At 42.8% G+C, this 25852-nt stretch overlaps 1 protein-coding gene across 4 annotated transcripts in view; it reads right to left on the bottom strand.

Moving 5' to 3' along the window:
• The window catches only part of TTBK1 (tau tubulin kinase 1), a 133579-nt gene that overhangs the window by 15182 nt on the left and 92545 nt on the right, over window positions 1-25852 (bottom strand). For all 4 annotated transcript variants that reach the window (XM_074901775.1, XM_074901688.1, XM_074901861.1 and 1 more), the window contains 2 exons: window positions 25401-25576; window positions 22129-22687 (listed from right to left, as the gene is read on the bottom strand). In XM_074901775.1, the coding sequence (XP_074757876.1) occupies window positions 22129-22687; window positions 25401-25576 (735 nt within the window). The remainder of the gene's footprint in view (window positions 1-22128; window positions 22688-25400; window positions 25577-25852) is intronic.

The following is a 25852-nucleotide window of genomic DNA, read 5'->3' on the forward strand; positions in this document are numbered from 1 at the left end:
AAAGATGCAGTGTCCACTTTACTACAGCAAGTTTACAACCCTGCATTAGAAGTTCCCAGGTCCCCTTGTAATTAGGAATGTAGCCAGACATGTTCTTCCCAGACAGCAGCACAGAGCAGACTCACACTGGTGTGTTCACGGGCAGTATTGGCATCCAGCTCATTAATGTGTTCATATATGTCCTGCCCCATGCGAAGTCATGCACACTCTGTCCAGGTCCCTACAGCAATGAAGAGTGATGACAATACCTGCTCTGCCTGTGTGGTTTTCTGGTGATCTCATGACTCATGAGGGCATAGAGAAGAGACCCTATAGCTTGCCTGTGTCTATGCCCCCGCAGCAGAACAGTCTATGGCATGGCACAGAGCGAGCCCAGTGTCCACCAGAAAAGCCTGCTCTCCTGAGCAGCTCTGCATCATCATGGGGGAAAGGGAACAGTTTCCTGTGTGACCCTAATCAGTTTTCCCTTAGACTGTAGAATTTAGGAATTTTTTTTTTCTCCCATCTCTTGGTTTTAAACATTTTAAATGCAATAATTTGTGGAAAAAAAAATCACGACAAAAAAACCCGCCAACACCAGTTACTGGAAAACATCACAATATTTGCCTAACATAAACTCAGGAAATGCCGCATCTCTTCTATTTACTGTTCTGTTTCAGACCCTGCTCTAAACCATGTTTCCAGACTCTGCACTATGGCATCAGTGCATCCTTCTGCAATGTTTGACAGATGTACACATCTCCCACATACCAACAGCCTCACAGAGGCAAACAACTCTTTGAGGCATTCATCATGGAGCAGATGGGTTTGGACCCAGTTAGAGGCAGACCCAGAAGAATCCTGACCCTCTCAACAATTCTCAGGAGAGAAAAAGGACTCACACACTGTACAACCCTGTAAGTCAGAGACCACAGCCTAACTCTAGCTCTTCCTCCCATATCATCACCTGCCTGCACAAACTGTTCTCTGACTTTGAGGAGTTGGGGTCTTATGCTCCTCCTGCAAGAGGGCAAGTTTCCACCACTCTTTCCACAGGTACCAGAGCCTTTGCATGCACCTACTGTCTGCAGCTTCCCTCTCCAGCCACTTTCAGAAAAAAACTTAATTTGTAACTGCACTTCACACCAAAGCAGACAGGGTCTGTTGCTGTGTTTCCTCTTCCAACCTGATGTCAGACAGACCAACAGCAGCTGCAGCTGAACCACATGCTGCTCCACAGCAGAGACTGCTTTCAAAGAGGAGTCACGATGAAAGGCAAGCATGGTCAGATCCACTGAGCAGCCTAGGCAGGAGTACATTACTTGCAGGAAAGCCACAATTTTGCATCTATGTCCCTGGTGTGGAGTGGCTGGAAGTTTACCGGATGTTCTTAAACACCTTGTCAAATGTCTGATGGGAGACAACCATCCACCCACCCTAGGCATCCTGTCCTGCCAGCCAGGGGAAGATGCCCACGGTGAGAAACCAAGAGAATTATGATATACTGTTTCTGCTGTGTTTGCAGGTGTTGAGTTGTACTAGGTTAAGTTTAGCTAGTTTGGATGCTGGTAACCATCAAGGCAGAACTCTAAAAACTTACATAAGTGGGCGCTAGTTGTATCCTGCTGCTGTGATATGACTGGGTTCATGTCAGTGAAATTGGTACTAGCCTAAATTTACGTAAATTGCACTCACAGTGTGGCCTTCCCAAAGTACATGAAATGCATCTCCAGCAGTCACAGAACTTTGTTTCTATTCCCAGATCTGTCCTAACTGCAAGCGTTCAGTGATCACATATGTAAATGATAGTTAAACTCTCACTGTTCTACTAGAGCTCCTTATCTCTTGGTGCTCCCATGTACCCAAGGAAGAGCAGGGGACACCTTCCCAGAGCTGGAAAGCAAAGGAAGTACAAAAATAAAGCAAGAAAGCAAACAAAAAACCCAGCCATCACCAAGGTGCTGCCTTTGATTCTTTAATAAGGTTTTGGTAGTATACAAGCTTTTTTTTTCTTTTTTTTTTTTTCTTTTTTTTTTTCCGATTGTCTGGATTAACATACATGGATTTAAAAAAGGCACAAAATCCATTGCACAGCTTCTGTTTTGTTTGTTTTTGATGACATTGCCTGTTCATTGTGGTTTCAAGTGTAGGATTTTACAGTACTCTGCAGCATTTACAGCATGGTCTACATACAGGTAATCAATGCATGCTTTTATACAGGAGATAGAATTCAAATTCTCTCTCAGTATTTCTATATACACAATAATACAGTGTTTTTCTTCTGAAAAAAGCTTTAAATCGGTCTTGCATGCTCAGTGTGCCAGAAGAATTAGTGCAAGCATATATTACAGTGTTATTGCAGTACAAAAAGGGGTTGGTTGACCTTAGGCTCTACAGGAAGAATAAAAAGACTCAAGGAAAACAAGCTTCAGATCCCTTTAGTCAACTATGTCCTTCCAAATGGATCCCTACTCAGTACTGCCTTTAAAGCTACAGCAGGCTGCTTTCCCTCGGTCTCCCTGATGCCCTCCCCCTGAGACAAACTTCCACAGCTTCTTCAAACCCTTTGTCCCTAGCAATTGATGAGGACTTTTGGCAACTTGAGGAAGCCCTTCTGCTATGCCTCCTAGTGCTGGAGACTTGCTTGAAGGGGACTTTGCTGAGATCCACTGCTTCAAGCAAACTCAAATCACAGCAGATGAAGTTTCTCAAGCAAACCAGGAAGCACAACAGGTTACCTACAGTTTTTGTCTCCTCTCAGTAGAAATGACTAGAGAAACCCACATTTACCTCCTACTTGAGTAGCAGTTGGTTAAATATGGTTTGGACTCTCTCCTGCTTAGCAGCAACAGAAGTCTAACAGGTGACACAAGGTAATGCAAAGGAAGGATATGCTGGTCCCTGAGATTCTTCATGGGAGCTGGAAAGTCCGAGAAGCAGAAATCAAGTTCCCAACATGATGTTAATTGTTCCATTGGGAATGGGAAGCGGCCTTAGTCCTGAGAGATGCAGATGGCACACAGACAGCATGAGCCGTAGTCCAGTCTTCCCTGTAACAGCTTTCATTTGGATACTATCAGGACCTTAGCATATCCTGGAAGTGACATTATCCTCTGCCAACATAGACTAAGCTTGTTAAGGACTGGGAGATCTGGCAGGACTGACAACAGTGAGTGGAAAAAAACTAGAATCTGAGTTTCTGAAGCAGCTCTATCTTCAAACTGGCATCAGATGAGGTAAAAGTAGCAGGGGCCTTAGAGCTACAACACTTGCTTGCAGGATCAACACATTCCAAGAATCAGCACCATAAATGTCAGAGAGATGTTCTCCTTTCCAGCATCTTAACAGCAAATGCTCCACAGACTTTCTCTTCGTTTTTTTTTTTTTTTTCCCAAGGTGAATAGGACGGTCCAGTCCTATGCTGGATAAGTGCTCTGCTCCTCCCTATTTGTGCTTTCGTATGTTGCTAGGTTTGTGCCAGTCTTCCTAGCATCTTGGACAGAAGCAATAGCTCTGTAAAGAAGATGGTATGCCTGCCACTTAGCTTCCCACCTCTGCACCCAGTGTCTCCAGCAAGAGTCAATACAGAGCTCCCTGTCTGAGCAGACACGGGGATCACCTAATTTTTATCACTCATAAGAGACTCAGGAAATGGTGAGCAAAGTGTAAGGAAATGATAATCCAAAAATTGTTCTAGTCCCTAATTGTAAAGGCAACTTAATAGCAGCAAGAAAGAAGAAGAAAGAGATTCTGAAAGCTAAACATCTTCCTTAGTCATAAAAATAACCAGAAGTCAGTAGTGCTGAATAAGAACCTGATCTGGCTTTTTTTTTAGGAAGGACCTAGCTGAAGGGGCAAGAGTCCCATGGAAATCCTCCTTATCTGACTTGTTCAGAAGAAATTTGCCATTGCTATGTTTCATGTTGCCAGATCAATTAATTGCACTCATAATTAAACTGAGAAACTTGTTGGAGTTGTTGGAGGAAGCCCTGGGAATTCTTATGAGTCAAGTGCACTAGATGAGGTAAACAACTTGAAACACTTTGTATATGAAAAAATAAAGCCTCCAAACATAAAGCAATTTTCTTTTCAAACACTAAAAATACATGCAAGTGAATGTAAAATGGGGATTGCTTTCAATCCCCAGGTTACATGGTTAGCAGCTTGTTTAAAATGTACATTCATTGTAACATCATTTTTTCAATGGCAGATGTAATACAAAGGAATTGCAATACATCAAATAATACTTAGAAACATTTCCCAGAAATTAATCTTTGTGCTGTCCCATGGAACTGCAAATGCAGGTGTGTTACAGCAACCCAAACACAAAACACATGGTATAAAAAGGCAACAAAAAGAAAGGTAGTTCTGCAACGATCAGCCTTTACACATTTTATTTAATGTTTTAAGATTTTTTACCCAAAATAGGTATTTGCATTACTAATAAATTATGTCTCAAGTGGCAGCACTGTTTCTATCACCAGAATACTCTACCACCTTCTAATGACGAATGGAGGGATATGTATACTACAAGACAGTGAATTAAGAAAACTGGGCTAGGCCAAGTTGCCAAAATCAGATTTGCAACATGCAAAGGAGGCCAGGTGTGCCATCTGAACCAGACACCATGAGGATATTTTCTGTAACTGAATGAGATTGATTCTTTGCAACGGCCTTTTGAGAACCTGGATGTGTGCAAAGTGGCCCATTACTGGCATAGAAATGCTTCTGTAAGGCATGACCATGCGTGGCCATTCACACTCCATATGCGGGTCATGAACACATATAAACATACATACAATCAGAAATAGAAGCTCCAGCAAAAAGCATCCCAACACCACCCTGGGGATAAGAGTGAAATCAGGAAAGCACATCTGGCTTACTTTGGTCATCCTCTCCAAAAACTGTCATCTCCTCCAGTCACTCTGGGGAGGGCTGGCTGGACAAGAAGAAAGGCACCCCATGTTCTCCAGCTGAGAAATATCTGGGGCAATTTATTCACTATAAATACTAACAGGAGTTTAGGGGTTTGCAAATCAGCCATGATTTTCAAGGCTTCTGACCCTGTCTGCTAGGAAATGCAGTTTTATTTTCTTCAGCTAGCCTCTTGAAGCCCATCTGTTACTGCCAAGCAGAGCTAGACAAATATACAATAGTTATCTCCAAATAGTTCTTTCCCATTTATCACCACAGGTAAAACTGAAAAGGAAAAACAAAAGCTTCTCTTCTGAATAGACTGGGATAAAAGATCCCTTTCTTATTCAATGTGAAAGTTGCAAAATGGTCTCAGCTCCAGATAAAGTTCTGAGTGGCGTGAATAAATCTCCACTGACAACCATTAATAAAACATGTCATTCATCTAACCCAGCAGTTTACAGTAAAAATAAATTAGGTCATTGATGCTGTAATACAAAGGTGACTGGATATCACAGACTCCACATAGCCTAAAGAAGAGATGCTAGACCCACTGGACAAGCATGGTGGGTATCTGTCACCAATCCCTCCAGACGAGCAGTAGAAGAATCTCTTTATATTTTCGAGAATAATCTTGTACCACTGCCAAGCACTTAAAAGTTCCACATACACACATCATGGAAGATTAATTGATGGAGGTGTGAGAGGGAAGGACATTAGAAAACAGGAAAAGGACTGAACACATCTTTCCATGCTTTCTGATCTTCAGTCTCACAGTGCATCCTATTGTTGAGCTATTTTACAATACAGGACTAAACTAGCAATGGTTATATTTTCTTGCCTTAATTTATTTACATAGGATCACAGCACCAGATTCAAATAGTGCATTTTAACATGAGAGAGCAAGTGAAGTACCTGGTGATTTGCAGTCAAAGAAATGCCTCAGTGATATTTATTATATTTGGTATATTGGTCCCACCCACCGTCCTGGTAATTTCCAGATCATGAAATAATATCCTGCCTCCTGAAATTCTCTCTGTGCAATCAAACTTTCATGTCTGGCTTCATCATGACATGTTCTGAAAAGGCTTTATTTTGCTGCTGACTTCCTCCAGCGGTCCTGCATGTCAAACAGCAGGGAAGTGACTCACAGGAAAAATAAAGCACTTGGGGATCTTTTGGGTTAAGAGGCCATAGGAAAGTACGAGTACTGTGACTATTAGTATTATTTCTGAATAAACTCTGGAAAGGCTAAATTGAGGTGTTTGCCCTGGTTTCCCACCTGGCTGCAGGCAGCTTGTACTACAAAACAAATTATCAAGTCTCTCAGAAGAGGCCATACACTTTGGGGCAGTGTAGCTAGTGATAAAAGATGGTACCAAAGCCTGGTGATGCTACTGAAACAAAAGACAAATGAGGTAGTTAAACACTCCAAAGGGAAGCCCCCTTTGGAAGAAATGTTTGAAGCCTGGAGCAGAGAAACGTTCCAAACAACATTTGGTTTGTTTCTCATTTTGAAGTGCTCCCAGAATGGAGGAGTTAGAAAAGAAGGTGTATGTTAACTGGCATTACAGTCACCTTTGAAAAAGAAACACAGCCCAACTACTGAAGTGTCACTCAACTTCTCTGCCTTGTGAGCAGGCTAGGGTAGTTTGCTTATTATCACTGAACAGTGTGAAACAATAGGCCTCTTTCCAGAAGTCCTATATGCAAAAAAAAAAAAAAAAATCAAAAATTGATTTTTTTAACCTCAAAAAGCATAAAAGATTGTTGACTGGTTCTTAAAGGCATGCTGCCTTCTCATGTAACACCCGGGTTTGACTGCTGCAGAAGCAGCTGGGGAGTGCTAGCTGCCAAATGGGATCACAGAAGAAACACTGAGCTTGTTTAAAACAAGATACTTTGATGGCCTAATGCCAGTGGCACAGGCTAGATAAAGGAAGAACTGTCATTTTATGTACCAAAATGAAGAACACCAAACCTCAAGTTAAGAATCCACTCACTACTCTGTGGTAACTCCAGATAAGACAGGCAATGAGAGGAAATACCAGTGAATTAAAAGTTTAGAATTAATGAGTAAAGTGTCACCTCTGCTGCACTTAAAATTGCCCTGTCCTGGCTGTTTGAAATACCCTACTTATTTCTATTTTTATTTGGATTCCCCCCTGCCCTCCCCACAACTCCCAGGCTAGAGAATAGGGAGAGTCACTTTTGCCAGACCAGAAAACATCCAGTTGGAAGAGCTTGTACTATCTGCAACTAGAGTTGAGACATATTCTCACTCACAGAGACCAGGCACCAGTTTAAATGAAACTTAGAGACAAGCTCACAACAACAGAAGTGGTATTTAACCAGCTATTTACATGGTTTGCAATCACAGATGGTGGCTGTGTCTTAAAGCATTGCTAGCTCTCTAAATTTAGCTGCTCACGTACACAATAATTTTGGGGAGTTTGCTAAGTCCCAAGGATTCCAGCATTTGAAACTTGTGAAACTGTCCTGAAAATGGATGGTATTTTCCATTATCATCTATCTTTGAAATTAAACTGCCTTTAAACAACATGATCACATAGACTCCATGTAGAGCCGAGAATGCTCCAAGTGCTGAAATGTACCATTTTTCACTGTTTCCTCCACAGAAATCAGAGGGACGGAAGGCAAGAGGCTGATCAAAGTGCTACAGGGATTGTATGGTGCAACATGAGATATGCAATGTGTAGGAAACTGGTGCAGGAGGCAAGCCTCGCATATTCTAGGGAATGGCAAAGGCAGGAGGTAGCGCAGGTTCCCAGGGATGCAATAAGGATGTGAGGGATGAAATACCATGAATGGCAATGAAGGCAAACCATGGGGGCAGGTGAATATGTGAAGTGGGACACACACTGGCAACCAGAGTGGAGTAAAACCAGTTTTGTCATATGGGGAAGAGATGGGATAGGCAAAGGGGAGCAAAGAGGCAACTATATCTAAGAGAGCTTCTCAAGGAGTGAGTTCTGCGTCTTTGTCACATCGTATGTGAAGCCTATCAAAAGTTCAGGGCTACAGCTGAGTGCTGTTGTTCTTGCATCCAGATTCACATTTAAACATAAACTAATTGGGTGGCAGCTGAGCAGCAATGTCTCTGCTTATGGAGCAATGGACCAGATCCCAGAGGAGAATGTCAGCCAGTACTGGAGTAATTTGCTTTATCACAATCCAGTCTGGAGGCCAACTGTCCAAGTATAGCTTCTTCATCCTGGGCTGGGGAGGTGACAACTGCCAACAACTTTCACAGTTCAGGTGGTGCCTGCTGCCTCCCAGCACTGGAAGGGAGAAGGTGCACTCAAACTCTCACCCTCAACTGAGTACCTAGGAACTGAAAGGCATCTAGAGCAGCTTCCTAAACACTTCTCATCTGGAAGAGTCAGTCATGTGGACCCAGGTTTGAGAGGTGGGCTGATCTGCCTCTGTCCTTGGGGACCCTTAAAGTATCACCACGTGAACTACACGAAAAGAGCTGAAAGAAAGGTCTTGGAGTCATCTGTCATGTGGAAAGGAAAGCATCAGTCCACGTTGGAAGTCTCCAGGAACCACAAAGACATACAACAAATACAATTTTTGAAACAGTTTGTCCCTTTCAGAGTAACAGCTTTGCAGCAGCCTTGACTACCACAATGTTCAGGTTCAGACCCACAACAAAGAGAAGGAACGGAAGAACAAGAGATACTTTTCATCACAAAGAGATAGCATAGAGATGGGATTATATCACCCATAAGACTGTCTTACAGGGCATTTCTGTTTTACATTCTGTCATCACTGTAACAAAAGAGACTTTAAACAGTGAAAGAGGAGATGCACTTCCACTTACCTGCCCCTAAAAACTGGCAAAAAGGTATGGGAATGTCAGACAAAGTCAGGTTCACGCCAGGGACTTTGTCAACATGGGTGTATCAACAGGATATTCACAATGCAGATGCACTGGCATCTGCAAAATTGCACCTTTATCAGTGTAGCTTATTTTCAGCCAACCCCCTCCCATCAAAACATTCTCCACTGAGAGTGAATGTGTGCTGGCATAACTACATTTACCCAATTCAAGCTAGCTTAACCCAAGCTTTTACAGTAACATTTCATAGAAATCACATCTCATAAGCTCTTTCCTGTGGGAAGGAGGCTGGGGAGAGAGTGATAAATTGGAAGCATCTCCCATTGTGCATAGAAAGAAAGTGAAAGGAACCAAGAGACCAAGATATAAAAAGATGGCTTTTGTATGTATATACAATTGATGTGCATTTGCTCACTGAAGTAGAGCATGAGAACCTAGCAACAGCTACACCTGTTCTTCTGATGCTAATGATGTCTGTATCATAAAGGAGTGGGAAATGCTCATTTCAATCGTTATTTTGGAGAAGTAAAACCAAGAACATCTCTTTTAGGACACAAATCCTGTTCTTGGACTGTTCTGATGAACACAATTTGCCTAAGAGTCTGATGCTGAAAGGGAATTTTATTTCACTAGTATTGATTTACACTTACTTACCCCAGCTGAAGAGTTTAAGGAAACTTATCAAACATAAAAGGAAAAATAACTAGGGCAGCTAACTTTTCAGCCCATAGCCCCATGGTCACTTTTTGTGTCAACAGCCCTCCACCAGCTGTTTTTTGGCCTGCTGACCCTGGCTTGCCAGTGCTGTCAGTTGTGCAAATGGACAGTGAACCAAAGCAGGAAATGAACCAAAGCTGAAAACAACTTTCCTTCTCCCAGTGCAGGTCCACGCAGCCACAATGAACACCAGCACTGGCACGGGGGAAAGGGCTGGATGGGATGGAGTGGGGGTAGAAGGGTACCTGTTAGAGAACCAACACTTCTGTTCCCCTAACTTGACCATGAAAGCTCAGCCTTCCATGGGAAATGGTTGCTTGCCACTTTCTTTGAGCTTTCTAGTTGTTTTTTGGTTTGGTTTTTCTTTTTATAAATGATTTTGGACATATTTACATTTATAATTGCAGTCATTATAAATGAAACACAATAAATAAATGCAATATAAATGTAATCTACAGAGGATTTTTTAGAATTGTACTGTAACTCATTTTAATATTAATTTATTACATTTCCATATATATAAAAAAAGATAATATTTTCACATTTCTTTAATTTGCCAACTGTTCCTCAACAATATGTGGATTCCATAGTAATTATTATAACATTAGATGAAGATGTTAAAAAAATCTGCAAATTGATTATTTTTAATACTCTTTGCATACTATTGCAACATCAGGATTCCAGCCATTAGCACCAATTAATTTGTTCAGAATTAAATTGTAAAAGCCATATTAATCATGAAATAAAACTTCCCATAAAACCTAGCCAACAGCAACACGTCCAATTATTCTGGTATAGAGCCCAAATTTGATGGTTTAACAGAATTAGGTTAGAAATCAGTATCCTACTTTACAGAATCTGAACAGCAAAGAATTCAGTGTCTTTTAATAATGTATTTCAGTGGTTTACCACCCACCTATGTCTTTAAGATGAGAATCTTACTTCTAGTTTGACCTTTATTAGTTTATCTTCCAGCACCTAGACCCATATCTTTGCCTGGCAGAATAAAAACCCGTCTTGCTCCCTTCAGGCAAGTACTCCTAACAGCAATCATGTAACTTTTTGGTTTTGTCTTTAATGACAGACTGCATTTTTTCAAGCTCATTCTATGAGGTAGGTTTTACAGAATCAAATAATTCTTTTAAATAATTCTTTTATCACTTCTCTTTTTTTAGGTTTTGAAAATCTTTAAAAAAAAATCCATACAAGACTTGGATATGATGTCTGGTAGAAATCTCACTAGTACAAAAGATCTCCCTTCTGCTTATACCTTCATTTTCCTGCTGATACATCAAAGCAGATTTTTTTTTTTTCCCTGTAGCAGCATAATGAGAACTTACATGCAGCTAATTATTTCCTCTAACTCTCATCTCATTTTGGGAGACAACACCTCCCAGGGCATAGTTTCTCCCACTCTGTGCGTGTGACCTATATTCTTCATACTAGAAACATGACCTTGTCCATGGCTGAATGCAATAATTAGTTTGAATGTGAGCAGCTTATCAAGTGATCCAGATCTAACTGGCTGGCCTGCCAGTATTATTTTATCAAGCTACCCATCTTCCTTCACTGCAAACCTCCTCAGTGGTTTATTTTTCTGTTCTTGACAGCCACTAAAGGAATGGAATAGTGCTAAGCTAAGGGCAGGAAATCGGGAGTCCTAATGAGAAACATCCCTACTTGTAAAGAGATACTAACATACAAACATTTTGTTTGGTTAGTTGGTTTTCAATGTGTTAATAATTTTATCTAGAATTAAGTCTTACTGAGGTCTATATAAAACAACCATTGTTATCAATCAGTCTTGAACTCAGAAGAATCAAGTTTACTTTGCAAGAACAGTTCTATATATAACCACGATGAGTAGCATTAGATAGATTACTGTCCTTTAAATTTTATGTATGGAGCTACTTATCAGCTAGTCATTATTCTTGCCTGAAATGGGCAGGTTAGAGTTTATAAATACCCAGTTATCCTGTTTGTATTTGAAAAACAGAACAATAGAAATTTTACTTCCTAAAACTGACATTAAAAAATTAATATCAGTGTCTTGGAGACTATGAACTAAAAATTATTAAGAGATACTGATTTTAAATCTACTTCTTTCACAAATTCCATTTTATCTGGAATCTGCTTTTCTATTAAAGTCTCTACTGAAGATGGGGAAAAATAACATCAGAGCAGAGTCTACTTAAGCAAATCATCCGTTCTCAAGTCACACTGAGAAAAGCAAAGCCTTGCTCTTTCTGGTTTCTGTGCTTGACAAGAGAAGAACTGCCAAATGGGATTAGGCTACTGGTTAATTCAGTCCAATGCCCAGCGTCTTTTTTTAAAATAAAACTGATCAACAAATTGCAGATTAAAATTTTGGCTGGGCAGTAAAGTGTCCTGTTCACTCATGTTCTTGAAGCAAATCAAAAGAAATTGATGTCACTGATTCAATAATGACTGTGGGAAAGACTGGTCATGCCTATGCTGAATGTTCTTAAGGAGGGTGTGCTGCCCCCTCCATCTCCATCCCTGCACCCACTGGGATGCTCTGTGGGCAGGCAGGAAGCCGCACATGCCCCGTCTGCCTGAGCATGTCCTGCAACATGCAGACCCACCAGGCCAGGTCCTGTGAGCTTCAGAAAAGCACCACCTGCCCCATCTGGCACTGCACTGTCTGGGGTTGATTATAGAAGGGTGAATCTCATATTAAGGGAGCTTCAGGCAGGGCATATATACCTATGAAATCAGTATTTGGAAGGAAGCATTCATTGTAACTCCACTAGAAACACCCTACCTATGCAGTAATACCTCCCTGTCACAACTTTCTTCCAACACCTGTACTTTACCCCACACCATTTTCACATCTGCCTGAGCTTTATATATGTTTTGTCTGTATTCTGTGCTTATACACTTTCTACAGAGTATTTTACTTTGGACTCGCACTTTCCTAAAGCCCTGAGCACCAGCAATGACCCCTTCTTCTTTAACCTTAACATCCATACTGCCTCTTCTCCCAGAAGAGCAGACAAAAGGCTCATTTCAATAGAAGACAGTTATTACATTCACTTAACTACAGGTCTTCACACAACCTGATGTTTTACACTGCAGCTGTACTGAAAAGGGCAATATATCCCTGCAAACCTGGGAAATAAGGATACTTATGACAATTTAAATTAGCTTTGATCTCCCTTTTCCTTTGAGATTCAAGTCAGTTTTAGAAAAGGGCTCCAGGGGCTCTTGTATACCAAGTGCTGAGGCCAGTTTATTTCTCAAGTGAGATCTGTTATCACAGGCATTTCCAAGCAAGGCCAAGAAGCAAGGCTGCTCTGCCACTGAAAAGCTGCAGGTGTCTAAATTTCTGGAATTTAGAAACAGCATAATATACAGCTGGATCAGTAAGAAAATCCTTGCTATCCAACTCTTGACAGTCAGCGCCTCTGCGGGAAGGGAGGTTGATCTGAAGCAGCTTAGGAGTGGAGAGCAGACAAACAGGTTCACTGTCATGTTACAAAGGCAAAGCCAGAGAGACAGAAATATGTGGTCACTGTATGGAAACCAAACCGCAACAAAAGCAAGAGGATTTCCAAAGCCAAAGCAACAAAGAGATACATGATTGTAACTCCACAAGAGGGACAACTCCTGAGGTCCTGCCTCAGGTGAGCTTCCAGTGGGAGTCTGCCTGTATCTAGATGGAGTAAAACTGCCTATAGATTTGGCCCAGTGTAAGATACCAACGAAGATGTTTGAACCGATCTGCCTGGGGAAGGTAATGCTTGCTGATACCTCCACGGTCTCTCCATTCCAGTCAGAATTTGTGGCTTGATTGCGTGTGTTCAGTGAGGCAGCCCTGCACTTCCTACCCCAAGGCTGCAGGACACGTGAGCGAGTCTCTGAGATGAGCCCTGGCATCCACCTCTTTCACACACCACATGTTCACCATTTGCATTCTCATCTTCGGCCATGCTGCTGCCCCTCGCCGAGGTTGCTGGGAGGTTTAGAAAGGCAGATGTTTTCAGTCTCTGTGGGGTCTGGTTGCAGGGGCTTTGGAAGTTACAGTACCTTAGGCCAGTGTTGTCTGGGAATCAATATTGCATTAAGTGGTGACACATTGTGGGCAGGTGGGATCTATTATTGCATTATGGAGGCTGCTGCTTCCCTGAACAGGCTATGTTTTGTGTGTGAAGCGGGCCCACACCTGCTGGAGCTGGGACCTGGAAATGCGGAGGACGGAAGGCATAAGTCTGTGGTTTCCTGCCGTGAGGGGCATGTGCCTGCGGTGGGGCATGCGCACGGGGCTGCTCTCCGCTGAACGGCTGCGCTGTATGAAAGTGCCACCAACGTGAGGGTAGTGTTCTGTCTCCAGGGTTGAGGAGGAGAAAACGGAGGACGCCAGTCTTCTCAGGGGGCTGTACCTCGGGAGGGAGTGCTGAGAAGGCCTGTCCTCCTCCAACTGAAAAAGACCAAGAAGAGTGGAGGAAAAGGTGTCAGGCAAAGACTTGACTCGCCCCTGGTTTGTGATGCGCATGCTGCAGACATCTTCGCTGGCGGATGAAAAATGCTTTTGCTCTATGTGGGGCTTACTTACTGCTCTGTGTCTAGAAATTCCCAGGGATCCTATAGGCACCACAAGAGCCTGCCATTACAGGGGGCCTGCCTTGCTCTCCCCAGCCACATGCGGACATGAGCGACACCAGCAGTGTCAGGGTCTGCTACGTCAGTCCCCTCCTCTGGCTCTTCAGGCTACTCATCTTGACATGTCATTAGGCTACTCCTACATCTTGATATAAATAATAGTCAAACTCCGAACACACTTGGAAACCATGTGTATGAGAAAAGGTGAAACAGGTGGTGCTAAAATGATTATATGTATTTAAAAGCGAGGGATTCTTAGGGGCTCTTTCAATGATTCTTATTAAACTCTCTCCAAGGATCTGCAAAGACAACTTTGGGGACGGTTAGTGGACTTCCCTTTTCTCACACTGCTGGCCTCCCGATACACTTTTATATTGAGTACCTGCAGGGGGAGTGTTAATGCTTCCAGTTTTGGTAAGCAGAGTGCAGGCAGCAGCTGGGAAGGCAGGCAGGGTATAACTCTCCTTTCAGTGAGAAATTAAAAACACAGAGCCACGGGAGAACATGAGGAGAAGATGCACTCTTAGGTTCCTTTTCTGCTTCTGTGATATTGGGATGGCCAGGAGAGGGAGGAAAGTATACTCGCAGAGGACAGCCTGTGCCAGATGAGATTGCACTCCCTACCTTCCCTTTACGCGCTGAATGGAAGAGAGAGGCATCATGGGAATGACTTCAGATTCTTCACCCTGAAAATGCTAAGTCCTTCTTCCCCTTTCTACCTTTGCTATGTGCTTTCACAGGGGTCAGCAACCTCTATTTCCAAAACCAGACCATTTGTCCTGGAATTACATTTTTCCTTTCAAATCCATTCCCTTCCTTGTGCTGCGTTTCTTTTCAGGAAGTCTCTGCATGTTTCAAAATACAACCAGGAAATGTGAAAAGGCAATATTGTATTTTCTTAAGCCAACACTGCTCTCCTTACCTTACTAAAGATGTTGCCCTTGTAAATTATATGAGAAAAAGAGCTGAACTTCATCCAGTCTCATCTCTTTTCTGTCACCTTCAGTATCTTTGTAGTGCTTTGAGGAAGATATCTTCGTAAGTGTCTGAGAACTACTTGGCTTGTGGTGGGCATTAAAAGCGAAAAGCAATTATTCACAGTCCTAAATGTACTGCATGTCACTGCACAGATCAGATTCTCAGATAATAATAATGCTGTCATACAGAATATTTGAGAGACAAAGAAATTCTAGACAGCAGCTCTAATTTCTCATAAAGACAACCATCTTTTCTTTGCATAGATGGTGTAAAAACTCAGTCCTGGGTGTACTGTTTGTAAGCTGCACAACTAAGTATACTGAAATTCTTATTACTTTTTGTTCTATGTTTGGGCTCAGCATATTGTATGATTTCCAAGGTATATATCATCCCAACATGGTAAAGGCTTCTCAGATCAGAAAGGATCACTTCAACTACCCAGATGGACCCTCCTTCACAGCACAGGGCAAGGACCTTGCCCAGGCCATGAAGGGGCAAATAGTAACACCCCACCAGCAAGTGCACTTTGGTATTGATGACTCCTGGCTGAAGCTAAGATTACAGACACGCCACTTTTCTTCACTGATGCTCCAGTGCTTAAATTACACAGCTAGTGCTGGAGGTGCTGCCCCCTTTTATCCGTTTGCCCTTGGCAGCAATCAGGTGGACCACCTTCCATCAGGCCTATTCTGCTCTGTTTGAACAGGAGCACTACGACACCTCTCATCTGAAGTCCCAGAAAAATGTGATGATGATAGAGCTCAATATATTTTAAAGATATAAAATGTAATTAGGAATTTATACTGAGCTTAACGTCTTGATTGTTATGACCTGTATATATATAATGAGCATACATGAGCACTACTTCTCCTATACTATGACCCTTCTGCTGATCCTTTACTCCTAACACATGGGTGGACAGGGACCCTGAATCTAAAGAGCATAAGGGACAGGGGCCAACTCTACATACATCCTTCTCCACCAGCTGGCAAGCTTTTCTCATGTGGAGGAAAGCCAGAGGAGCTGAATGTCAGAGAATCACATCATCTATCTACAACAGACACCAAGCGCAGCTCAACGGGAATTACACGGCATGAGGGGCAATGAGAGTCTGCCCTCTTCTGCAAATGCCCATTTCTCACCACTGAGATGCCCTCAGGTGCCCTCAGAGCAGCCCACAGATGATGCTGCAGGTGGGAAACGAAACCAAGACACAGAGAACCTTTCCATATCTCATTTTATCTGCTGCCTTCTTTCCCCAGCCTACCTCTTCTGTCCAGGGTTATAAACCCGAGAGCCTGCTGTGCTTTGCTTCCACCTGTTGCTTGATTATTTCAGCCCAGCTTTTCTTCTTTCTGCTTCAGACTCGTTGAACTTGTAGTTTCTGCCCTCTCCTTGTGCTGTCTATAAGCACTCTGGGAGTGACAAGGATTTCCCTCATCACTTCTCCAGGGTCTGGGGCCACAGAGGCTACCAGGCCCAAAATATAACCCAGAGAAATCCCTGCTCAGCTTTCAGTCCTCAGTGCAAATCAGAGTTCCTCCAGGTAATAGACCTGGGGCAAGCCAGGGCTCTGTACCACATGAATCAGAGTACAGATCACCCAAAATGCTAGAGCCCTGTCCTTGCTGTGAGGCAGCCCTCTTCTGTGTCTCCTTTCTGAGGAATAATCATCACCCACTTAAATCAATTGAAGAACAGCTCACTGGGGTCACTGAAGTGATTGTCCCCTGACCAGCTGTGCTGCTCCCAAGGGTATCAGGCAATGTCATAACTACAGCATCCCTCAGACTAGGCAATGATGAAATTCAGGAGCATGTAGACACCTGTGGGCTCAGCACCAGAGCAGAGAATATTTTCTTGGCTCAGTGAGGGTCTCAGCACAATTTTTTAACAGAAGAAATCCAGTGACTATAGGTAAAGTTGGAGTCCCAGGTGAAGCTGGCCCAGGCAGGCTATGCAATGTGCTTCTGACTGCCTCCTGTCTTACCCACAGTATTACCAGCACAGGTCTCCATGTTGAGCATCCTTGCATGATCTCTCAGCAAAGACACCAGTGGTGGGGTATGGCTAGGAAGGGTTCATAAGCTCCACCACTGCAATCCTCTCAGGGTCAAGACATGGACAAGTTTAAATAAGTCCATTTCTGGTATTCTCCTGTCTGTGGGAGAAAAGAGGCCTAATATAGCACTAAGGGAGATTTTTTAAAGAGTGATTCTAACTACAGAGGTAAATTGGTGAGGTAATACACCACCACCTCTTCACATTGGGACCTTTTTCTAAAAGATGAACCCTTGGCTCTGGGAGATGGGACTGTAAGACACAGTGTAAGCAAAATGCTCTCTGAACTTTGCAGAATATATCCAAGAGTGGGTAAGGATGAGTTAATATGATCTCCCACTATTGCTTCAATTTTCTTGCTTTTTTTTAAATGCAATATCATTTGGACAGGCATGTTTTAGGCGGGCAAGTCTCAAAAAATTTTGGACAATGACAACTGCACTAGCAACAAGGGAGATTCAGTCAGGAAATACCTATGATCACAGACTTACAGTCAGATGTAATTGGTAAAACTCATATAAATGTATGAACATTTGTATTCCTTTCCAATGCGGAAGGCAGCAGTAAATTGCCATCTCTGTCAAGTGTCAGTGAATTTACTCAGCACATTTAAGAACTTGACAGGTTTTTAAATTATATTGCTAGGCGTGGATATAAATGATTTCCAACAGTAACAGCAATCCTATGTCAGGATTAATATGTAAACAAAAATGAAGATTTAATCTTTCTTTTCCCCACTCATTTTTATAGCTTTATCTGCACATTAGTGCATAAAAATAAGCAGAGATTTATTAGTATATTCCTGAAATACATACATTAAAGTAAACCCTAAGAGCTCTGTTAAAACAGCTTGCTGGGTGCTCAGTGCTGCACTGAGTGGTGTACAGACAGAAGGGCTTGAAAAGGACATAGTTTCATGACAGACCTCTTTTCCCTTTATACCACAGCTTCACATGAGGTCTATGCTGCACTGCAGCTGTCTTCTTGTCAGCTGAAACTGGGAGATATCTAATATGTGAGAATATTTGGGTCAGAAATTCCCCCAGGCTATTCAGAGCCTCCCCTCTACTTGACTTTCCCCACAGCAGCATCTGCTCATTGTGTGCTCCTTCTTACACCCACACAGTTTCACGAGGACTCCACCATCCCTCACACTTGCACTACGGTATCTTTCTTCCAACAGATTCATACATTCGAACAAACATCTGAGCTCTAAATGAGGATAACTTGGGGAACTACAGGCTGGTAAGCCTGGAAAGGGCATGGAGAAAATCCTTCTGGAAGCCATTTCCAAACCTATGAAGGAGAGCAGTCAGCATGGATATAGGAAGGGGAAATCAAGCCTGATGTACCTGATAGCTTTCTGTGATGACGGGGTGGGAGGTTGTTTATCTTGACTTTATTAAGGTTTTTGACACTGTCTCCCATAACATCCTCATAGACAAAATGATGAAATATCGGCTAGATAAGTATACAGTGAGTTGGACTGAAAACTGGGCTCGAAGCATTGTGCTTAGGGAAGCAAAGTCCAACTGGAGGACAGTCACCGGTGGTGTAATACTGGGGCCACTACTGTTTAATAACTTCCTTAATGACCTGGATGATGGGACAGAGTATGCCCTCAGCAGGTTCACAGATGATACAAAACTGGGGCGAGTAGCTGACACACCAAGGGTTGTGCTGATATTCAGAGGTGCCTGGATAGGCTGGTGAAATGGACAAAAAGGAATTTCATGAAGTTCAAAAGGGAAGTGCAGAGTTCTGCACCTGGGCGGGAACAGTACATGCTGAGGGCCAAGCATCTGGAAAGCAGTCTGACAGAGACCTGGAGGTCCTGATGTTCGTCAGGACCTCCAGGTGAACAGAAGCCAGCAAGGTGCCTTTGTGGTAAAAAGGGCCAGCAGCATCCTGGGCTGCATTAAGGAGGAGTGCTGCCAGCAGGTTGAGGGAGGTAGTCCTTCCCCTCTACTCAGCACTGGTGAGGCTACACCTGGAGTGCCATGTTCCAGTTCTGGGCTGCCCAGTACAACAGAGATATGGACATACTGGAGATAGTCCAGTGAAGAGTCACAAAGATGATGAAGGGACTGGAGAATCTCTCATTTTAGGAAAGGCTGGCAGAGCTGGGACTGTTTAGTCTGGAGAAGAGAAGGCTCACGGGGTTCTTACCAACATTTATAAATACCTGATGGGAAAAAGAAGATGGATCCAGACTCTTCTTAGTGGTGCCCAGTGAAAGGACAAGAAGAAATGGGCAGAAACTGAAATACAGGAAATTCCATTTTAAATTAACAATTTTTTTTACCGTAAGGGTGGTTAAACACTGGAACAGGTTGCCCATAGAGGTTGTGGAGTCTTCATGCTCAGGGATATTCTGATTAGACACCGTCCTGAGCAACCTGCTCTAGTTGATCCATCCTGGAGCAGGGGTTGGGACTAGATGATCTCTAGAGGTCCCTTCCAACCTCTACCATGCTGTGATTCTGTGATAATCTAGAGGTTACAGTCTTTTCGCCAGTAACAAGTAATGGCTTATATAATGGAGCCAAAGAATGGAGGAACAGAAGAAAGCATCAGAGCAGGGATTAACCATTTACTTTCAGTTAATGCTCTACTGACACCAATGGATGATCACCAGTTTTTGGGAGACCAGAATGGGGCCCCAAATCGATACAAGGCCTATGACCTATCATGCTAGTTCTGCATTCACTTTTACCTATCTTAAAGGTCCAGTTTATATTCAAAGATAAGGAAGATTTACTCACACACACACAATCTAATCACAGTTTCAATCAAGCCCAGAGGAAGCCCAAGCCTGAGCTACAGGAAACATCTGTCATTGCTAGTGAGGCCTTCAGTATTTTCATTAGTTAAGTCCTTGGTCAACTTCTTAATAGCGTCCCAACCAACTGTCCCTCTGTTTGTGCTGTACCTAAGCAGAACAGTTTTCTGCTTTCCTTTAGGCACAAAGTAACTTTTCCTTTGAGAGTTAGCAGATGTTTTTGTGCCAGCAAATGGAAAACTATGAATGTCACTGCAAAGCTGTGTATATAGAGGCAACTAAAGGATCCAGACATCAAAGGAAGCACAACTAAATCCTGGCCAGCCAAAGAAGTCCACTGTTGGTATCTATGTACAAAGCTAGGCCCAGGATTAACTAGAGGGCATTTCAGAACACTGGAGCAAAAAAATGCACAGCCTGCTAGAGAACCAAGTCTGTCTAATATATTAGCAGTGACCACCCACAATCCCATTGATTTCCCTTTTTTGCCTGCTTTTTAAGTATCACTATGCAGCGATAAGCAGCCTTCATCTGCATCATACTCAACTCTCCCAGTCACTTCACACAGCAGTATTATGTGCTATGGCCAAGAAGGCACCTCTAGCCTTCTTTAGCTATGCTAAATCTGTCAGTGAAGTGTCCCTGTTGGTTCTTACAGTCAGTTCTTTCCAGATGGCTCTTGCCATATATCATCACATCTTGCAGACCTTGTACATCTTGCACTAACAGCCTAATACAACAAATTCACACACAGATCCTTTCAACTCCGCCAGTCTTGCCTATACAGTCTCTAGGTATCTGGGGCATTCAACATATTGGCTTTATACAGCAAACACCTCCACCTAGAAATCTTGCAACTTCCACTGCAATTTCCATGAGAAGCATGGACTGCTACTATTCCATGCTCAGCAGGACAGCCCCACTAGTGCCTGCTGTCAGTATTCCTATCTTTCCTGTAAATGTGTTAGCCTCATACACCTTAGCAAGGAACTCCTTGCCTGGTGGGCACAGATTTGGTTTAGGTTTTCTAATATAGTTTCTTGTATCATCATTCATGTTTTGCTGCCAAAACTAATAGTTTTTTTTTTCTTGTACGTGTCCAGTATCCAGAGAAGAGAACAATCCGGGCAAGGCCTGAATGGAAAGATGTTCTTTTAACATGCTCCAGTCCAGTGAACACTCCCTTACAGAAAAAACTCAAGAGGAAATGGGAGGTGGAGTTACCATCTTCCAGAGGGGAACAAGCGGGCTGCATGAATGCCTGCCTTAGGAGGGTATCACTGTGTGCATGACCCAAGACTCTCGACTGCTCTTTGCTGCACTTATGGATCCCATGCGCATGAGAGATCTTCATTAACATACAAATGCAAAAAGCCCTCAGGAGAATAATTTTATTGTCTCTTACAGTGAACGCTCTGGGACAGTCTTCTTCTGAATGTCTGAGAAATGAAGATTAGATATGACAGAGGAATTCTGAGCCTAGCAGTATATCATGTTTTGCCAGGTGATCTAATAAATCACCTCCCACTAAAAACCAAGCTTCTTTATATATTCAGAGGACCACAGAAAAAAGTAAAACTGAAAGAAAAAAGCCGTCTACAACTATCTGGAAAAAACATGGTACCTAAAGAATTTTTCTGTGAGTAAATAACTGGTAACAACAATGCCAGTCACTAAAGTAAGGTTGACAGGATGTGTGTGTTGGTTACCCTGAGGGGTTTTTTGGGTATTTAGGAGAAAGTTTAATTTCAGGGAGTTCTTTTATGATTTGCATTGTTACAGGCCTGCCCAGTGCTGATGTGTGATTACATTTGAGGGCATTCTCTTGCCATACACTGCTGTTGCTGCTGAGAAAATACGTGGAGGAGATTTGCTATTGACACCTCCATACAACTAAGCCATTACTAACAACACCATGGGAGAGCAATAAGAGAACTGATTAAAGATACCCACGAACACAACTGTGCTCTCCTCTTGTCTCTGTGCCAAAACAGCTGAAAGATCTTGATAACAGTGTGTCCTTAATAGGGGACAACTTTACTAGCTATAGGGAGCACTTCTAAGGTGTTCACATTTACTTATATATAGCACTGTCAGAAAGAGTTTCACAAGAGCATCCGTGCTTGGAAACACAGACTTCTCCAGCACAGCTGAGGTTTCCTAAGATGATGCTATGCTAGACAACAAGATACAGACCCAGAGATCTTACCTGTCTCTGAGGACCAGTAGGTTCAGATTCTCGTCTCCTTTGTCGGATAGCTGGTGCTGAATGTAGGGGGGAGTGGGCTAGACTTCCTGTCTGCTGTTCGTGTTTACTGTCAGATACTGTTTGAGAAGGTCCTTCATGTCTGTGGGAACTGTCCTCCTCAGTCACAGGCTGCATACCCCGACTTCGCCCATCATGCATCTTTGGCCTGACCGCAGCATCTGCACCCAAGCGCCTTCTCTCCTCACCCTCTTCAATAGGTCTTAGTTCCTCAGGCTCCTCATCTGTGGTTCCAGAGGTGCTTGGCTCAGCGCCTGGGTGAAAGTCCTTCAGCTCTGTCTCCTTATCAATGATAACCCACTCCTTGCTATCAAAGTCCTCCTCCTCTGCAAGTGGCACTGAGCGGAAAGCATTGCTGAGGGCTTCATGTTCCACCGACGCAGACACATCCATCCTACCACTTGCCTGCCGGTCAGCCTGGCCAGTATCAATGGACAGCATCTGGGCTGGCTGGGAGGAGCACACAAGCCGTGATGGAGAGCCAGGTAAATCCATTCGAGATCTAAAGACAGAACATGAAGCTATTAAAAATACATCAGGTTTGTGGTTAAAGATAGGGATCATAAGAGTTGAGAGAAAGAAAACCTGTATAGTCCTTCTCACTCATTTCTTGATACGCTTCAGAAAGATAAGCTTAAGCAAAAATATTTCTTTAGAACCTACAATGGCATAAATATGTTCCCCCTTCAGTATGACAGACAATTCAGCATCTCTCTTCCTTGTAAGATGACATGATGATAACCAGTTTTCCCCAACACTGCCAATATACTCTTTCTCCTTTAGTAAATTCTATTGGTTTGTGAAAAAAATCCCACCCCAAACCACCCCTAAATCTACTGTCTGACTTAACAGTGTCTCTGCTGGGTTTCTATAACCTCTTCAGCTGCACTGTGCTATCTCTACGGTGGTAATGAGACTTCTAAGGTGGCAACATGAGTTCTTCGAAGACAGCAAGAATCTTTGATCCCACTGGGCATAGGTGACCCCAAAATACTTTGGAGCAGCAGGAAGGAAATATGGGAAGTATCCTTTTACGAAGGTAGTGTAATGTTCAGTGGCTCACAGTCTAATTAGCAGCAGCTTCTGCAGCCATCCAGAAACATCTTTCAAAGAGGCCCTGGAAGCTCTCTGTGCCCCAATGGTCCTGCCAGCATCTCAGCTGGAAAAGCCAGTAGCATTTCTGTCTTTCTGCTCCACAGTGTTATGATCCATGCTTGCCATTTGGCCTGCTCCTGTTGCTTGCTTTACTTCTTGTCTATCACAGAGGCTGGCAGCTTGCTACACAACACCAAAGTGTTTGCTGCCCAGAAAAAGACACAGCTGCAGTGTTTTACAAAATGATTTCAACAAGGACCATATAGGAGCCTTGCAGACTCTTCTGGGAAAAGCCTTCTGAATGTGAGAAATGAGGGCAAACAAAGAAGTGACCAAACATTGCTAAGCAAAACTGGGTCTCTTAACACAGTGGAAAGCCAGAGCTGAGACAGAATTATAAGCAAAACTGAAAAATTTTTGTTGAAGAAAGGGGAATCAGAGGAGGTGAACCAAAGGCTGATGAAGAGAAAATTGTGAGCAAAACCAAAGATCTTAGCAAAAGCCATCTAATGGATCTGAAAGAAGCAAGGCTATAATTGCTAGTCTTAAAAATATGTTAGTGTGAATACGGAACACTAAGTATGCAAACTAAGAATGAAAAATGGCCTATGTGTGTGAAGAAGAACTGGATTTTATAAAAAGCTGTTGCTAAAAAAATAAAATAAATTCTAGATTTAGCCAATGTCTTCATCCATTCTCCAGCAGAGGAGAGACTCCTGGAGTAGAAGAATTTACTCCAGAAAGTCAAAAGAATTTCCCAGTCCTGGGAGTCAGGTCTGTGCTGGGAAAAGACAAAAACAGAGTAAAGAGAAGACTGTGTGGCAGAGTGGGATTGTATTTGCACCATACTTGGTGCAGGCTACTTGGAAGATGAAAAAAGATCTTGATTTTTAAATCAGGAGCTGAGGGAGGAAGACAGGAGAAAGGGATGCATTTTGTATAATACACATTTTCTATATTAAGATAGCATGATGCTGAGTGGACAAGGAAGAGTCAGAGAAATAAAGGAAGGAGTTAAAAGCATTCCATGAATATACAGGATGAGTGTTGCTGACTCTTCTAAATGGCTTTTTTCCCTTCCTATTTTAAAGAACCTTTCTTCTGAGCAAGAAAAAGAAGAGGTAGTAAGACACAAGATTTGTTATCCAAACCCTAAATTATTAATAGCAACACAAACAGTCTTTCTTGAATTATAGGGAAGCATTACAGCTTCCCCCAGCCACCCAGAATGAATCAGTACCTAGCAAACTGGGGGTAGTGCTAGGGGCTCATCATCTCTCAAATTCTTTTTGATCCTCCTTCATTTCCAGGTACCGTATCCTTGTGACTGTTCCTCTTGGCTGAAGACTGTCAGATTTTCTCTGAGAAGGCGGCCTGTCTCTCCCCTACCTTTTTTAGGGGGGCCATTTCACCAGCATGTCCTTCAACCACAGTCTGTGCCCTGACTTTCAATGGGAAGACAGAGTAACAAAGGATATGAAGGGGGTTACCAGCAGTAAGGACTGATGTCTTGCAACACATGTGTTCTCCAGCATACAATACTTAAAAAAATTTCTTTCCATTATTTTTATTATTCTTGGTTTTTTGTTTATTTCTTTCCTGTGGATCTGAGAGAAGGTATTCCTGTTGCCCTCAAAATCAGGGTGTAATGTGTACTTTTCACATGCAAACAAGTGCAATGCCATATGCTGAAAAATTATTATTACTGTTAATGAAAAATAATGAAATAATGAAACCCACCAGACTGGGATCTGCCGGCCAGCCCTCAGAATACATGTATCCCTGTATGTATCCTAACAAGATCCATTCTTCCCTTCCACCTCAGGACAGCCAAAAGCTTTGTGACTGTTTACATTATCTCTGATTTGATGCTTTGCCTTCCTTCTGACAAAAGTCCTTCCTTCCATCTGTGGAGTTCTTCCCATCCAGGAACAGGATGAGAATCACTTCCAATAACTCTCCTTACTAACAGACACGAGTGTCTCATCAGAAAGATCATAAAGCCCATGAACCCCTCCACCCAATAATGAACTTCCAGTGCCTAATGGTTGGGTTGGTCTCAACAGTCAATCCTCAAGACACCGCTAAAAGCAGTAGGACGCTACAGAGGGTGAGCAAACCTTCTTTCATGTAGATCTGCTTTGCCATCAGCAGTGGAGAGGCGTTCTGACTCTGGGCTGTTCATACGGCGGTATCTTAGGGAGCGCACTTGTGCAGTAGGGGACTCCGGAGGCACTCGGACAGGAGAACTGGGGCAGACACCATTTCTCTGCTCCTCTTCCACCATGCACTGAGTCTGTAGGGGGTAAAGACAAAGAACCTCAAAATCTGACCAAAGACATTGAGTTCCCATCCTTCACTGTTGCTCTGTGATTTCTTCAGGGATACACTTTGAACTGCATTTTCACAGTCTACGTAAGCAATGTTTGAAGGAATGCAAGGGACCATATGCCCTGGCAATTATCTAGTATTAAAACAAGGTATGGATTTTAAATCAATTCAACTATTTAACTGTGTTTACAAGGTGGTCTTTGCATTGCAATTACCCTGAATAGTTGATCCACAGGAGTTA

This window comes from Athene noctua, chromosome 1, assembly GCF_965140245.1.
Source record: "Athene noctua chromosome 1, bAthNoc1.hap1.1, whole genome shotgun sequence".
Classification (NCBI taxonomy): Eukaryota; Metazoa; Chordata; class Aves; order Strigiformes; family Strigidae; genus Athene; species Athene noctua.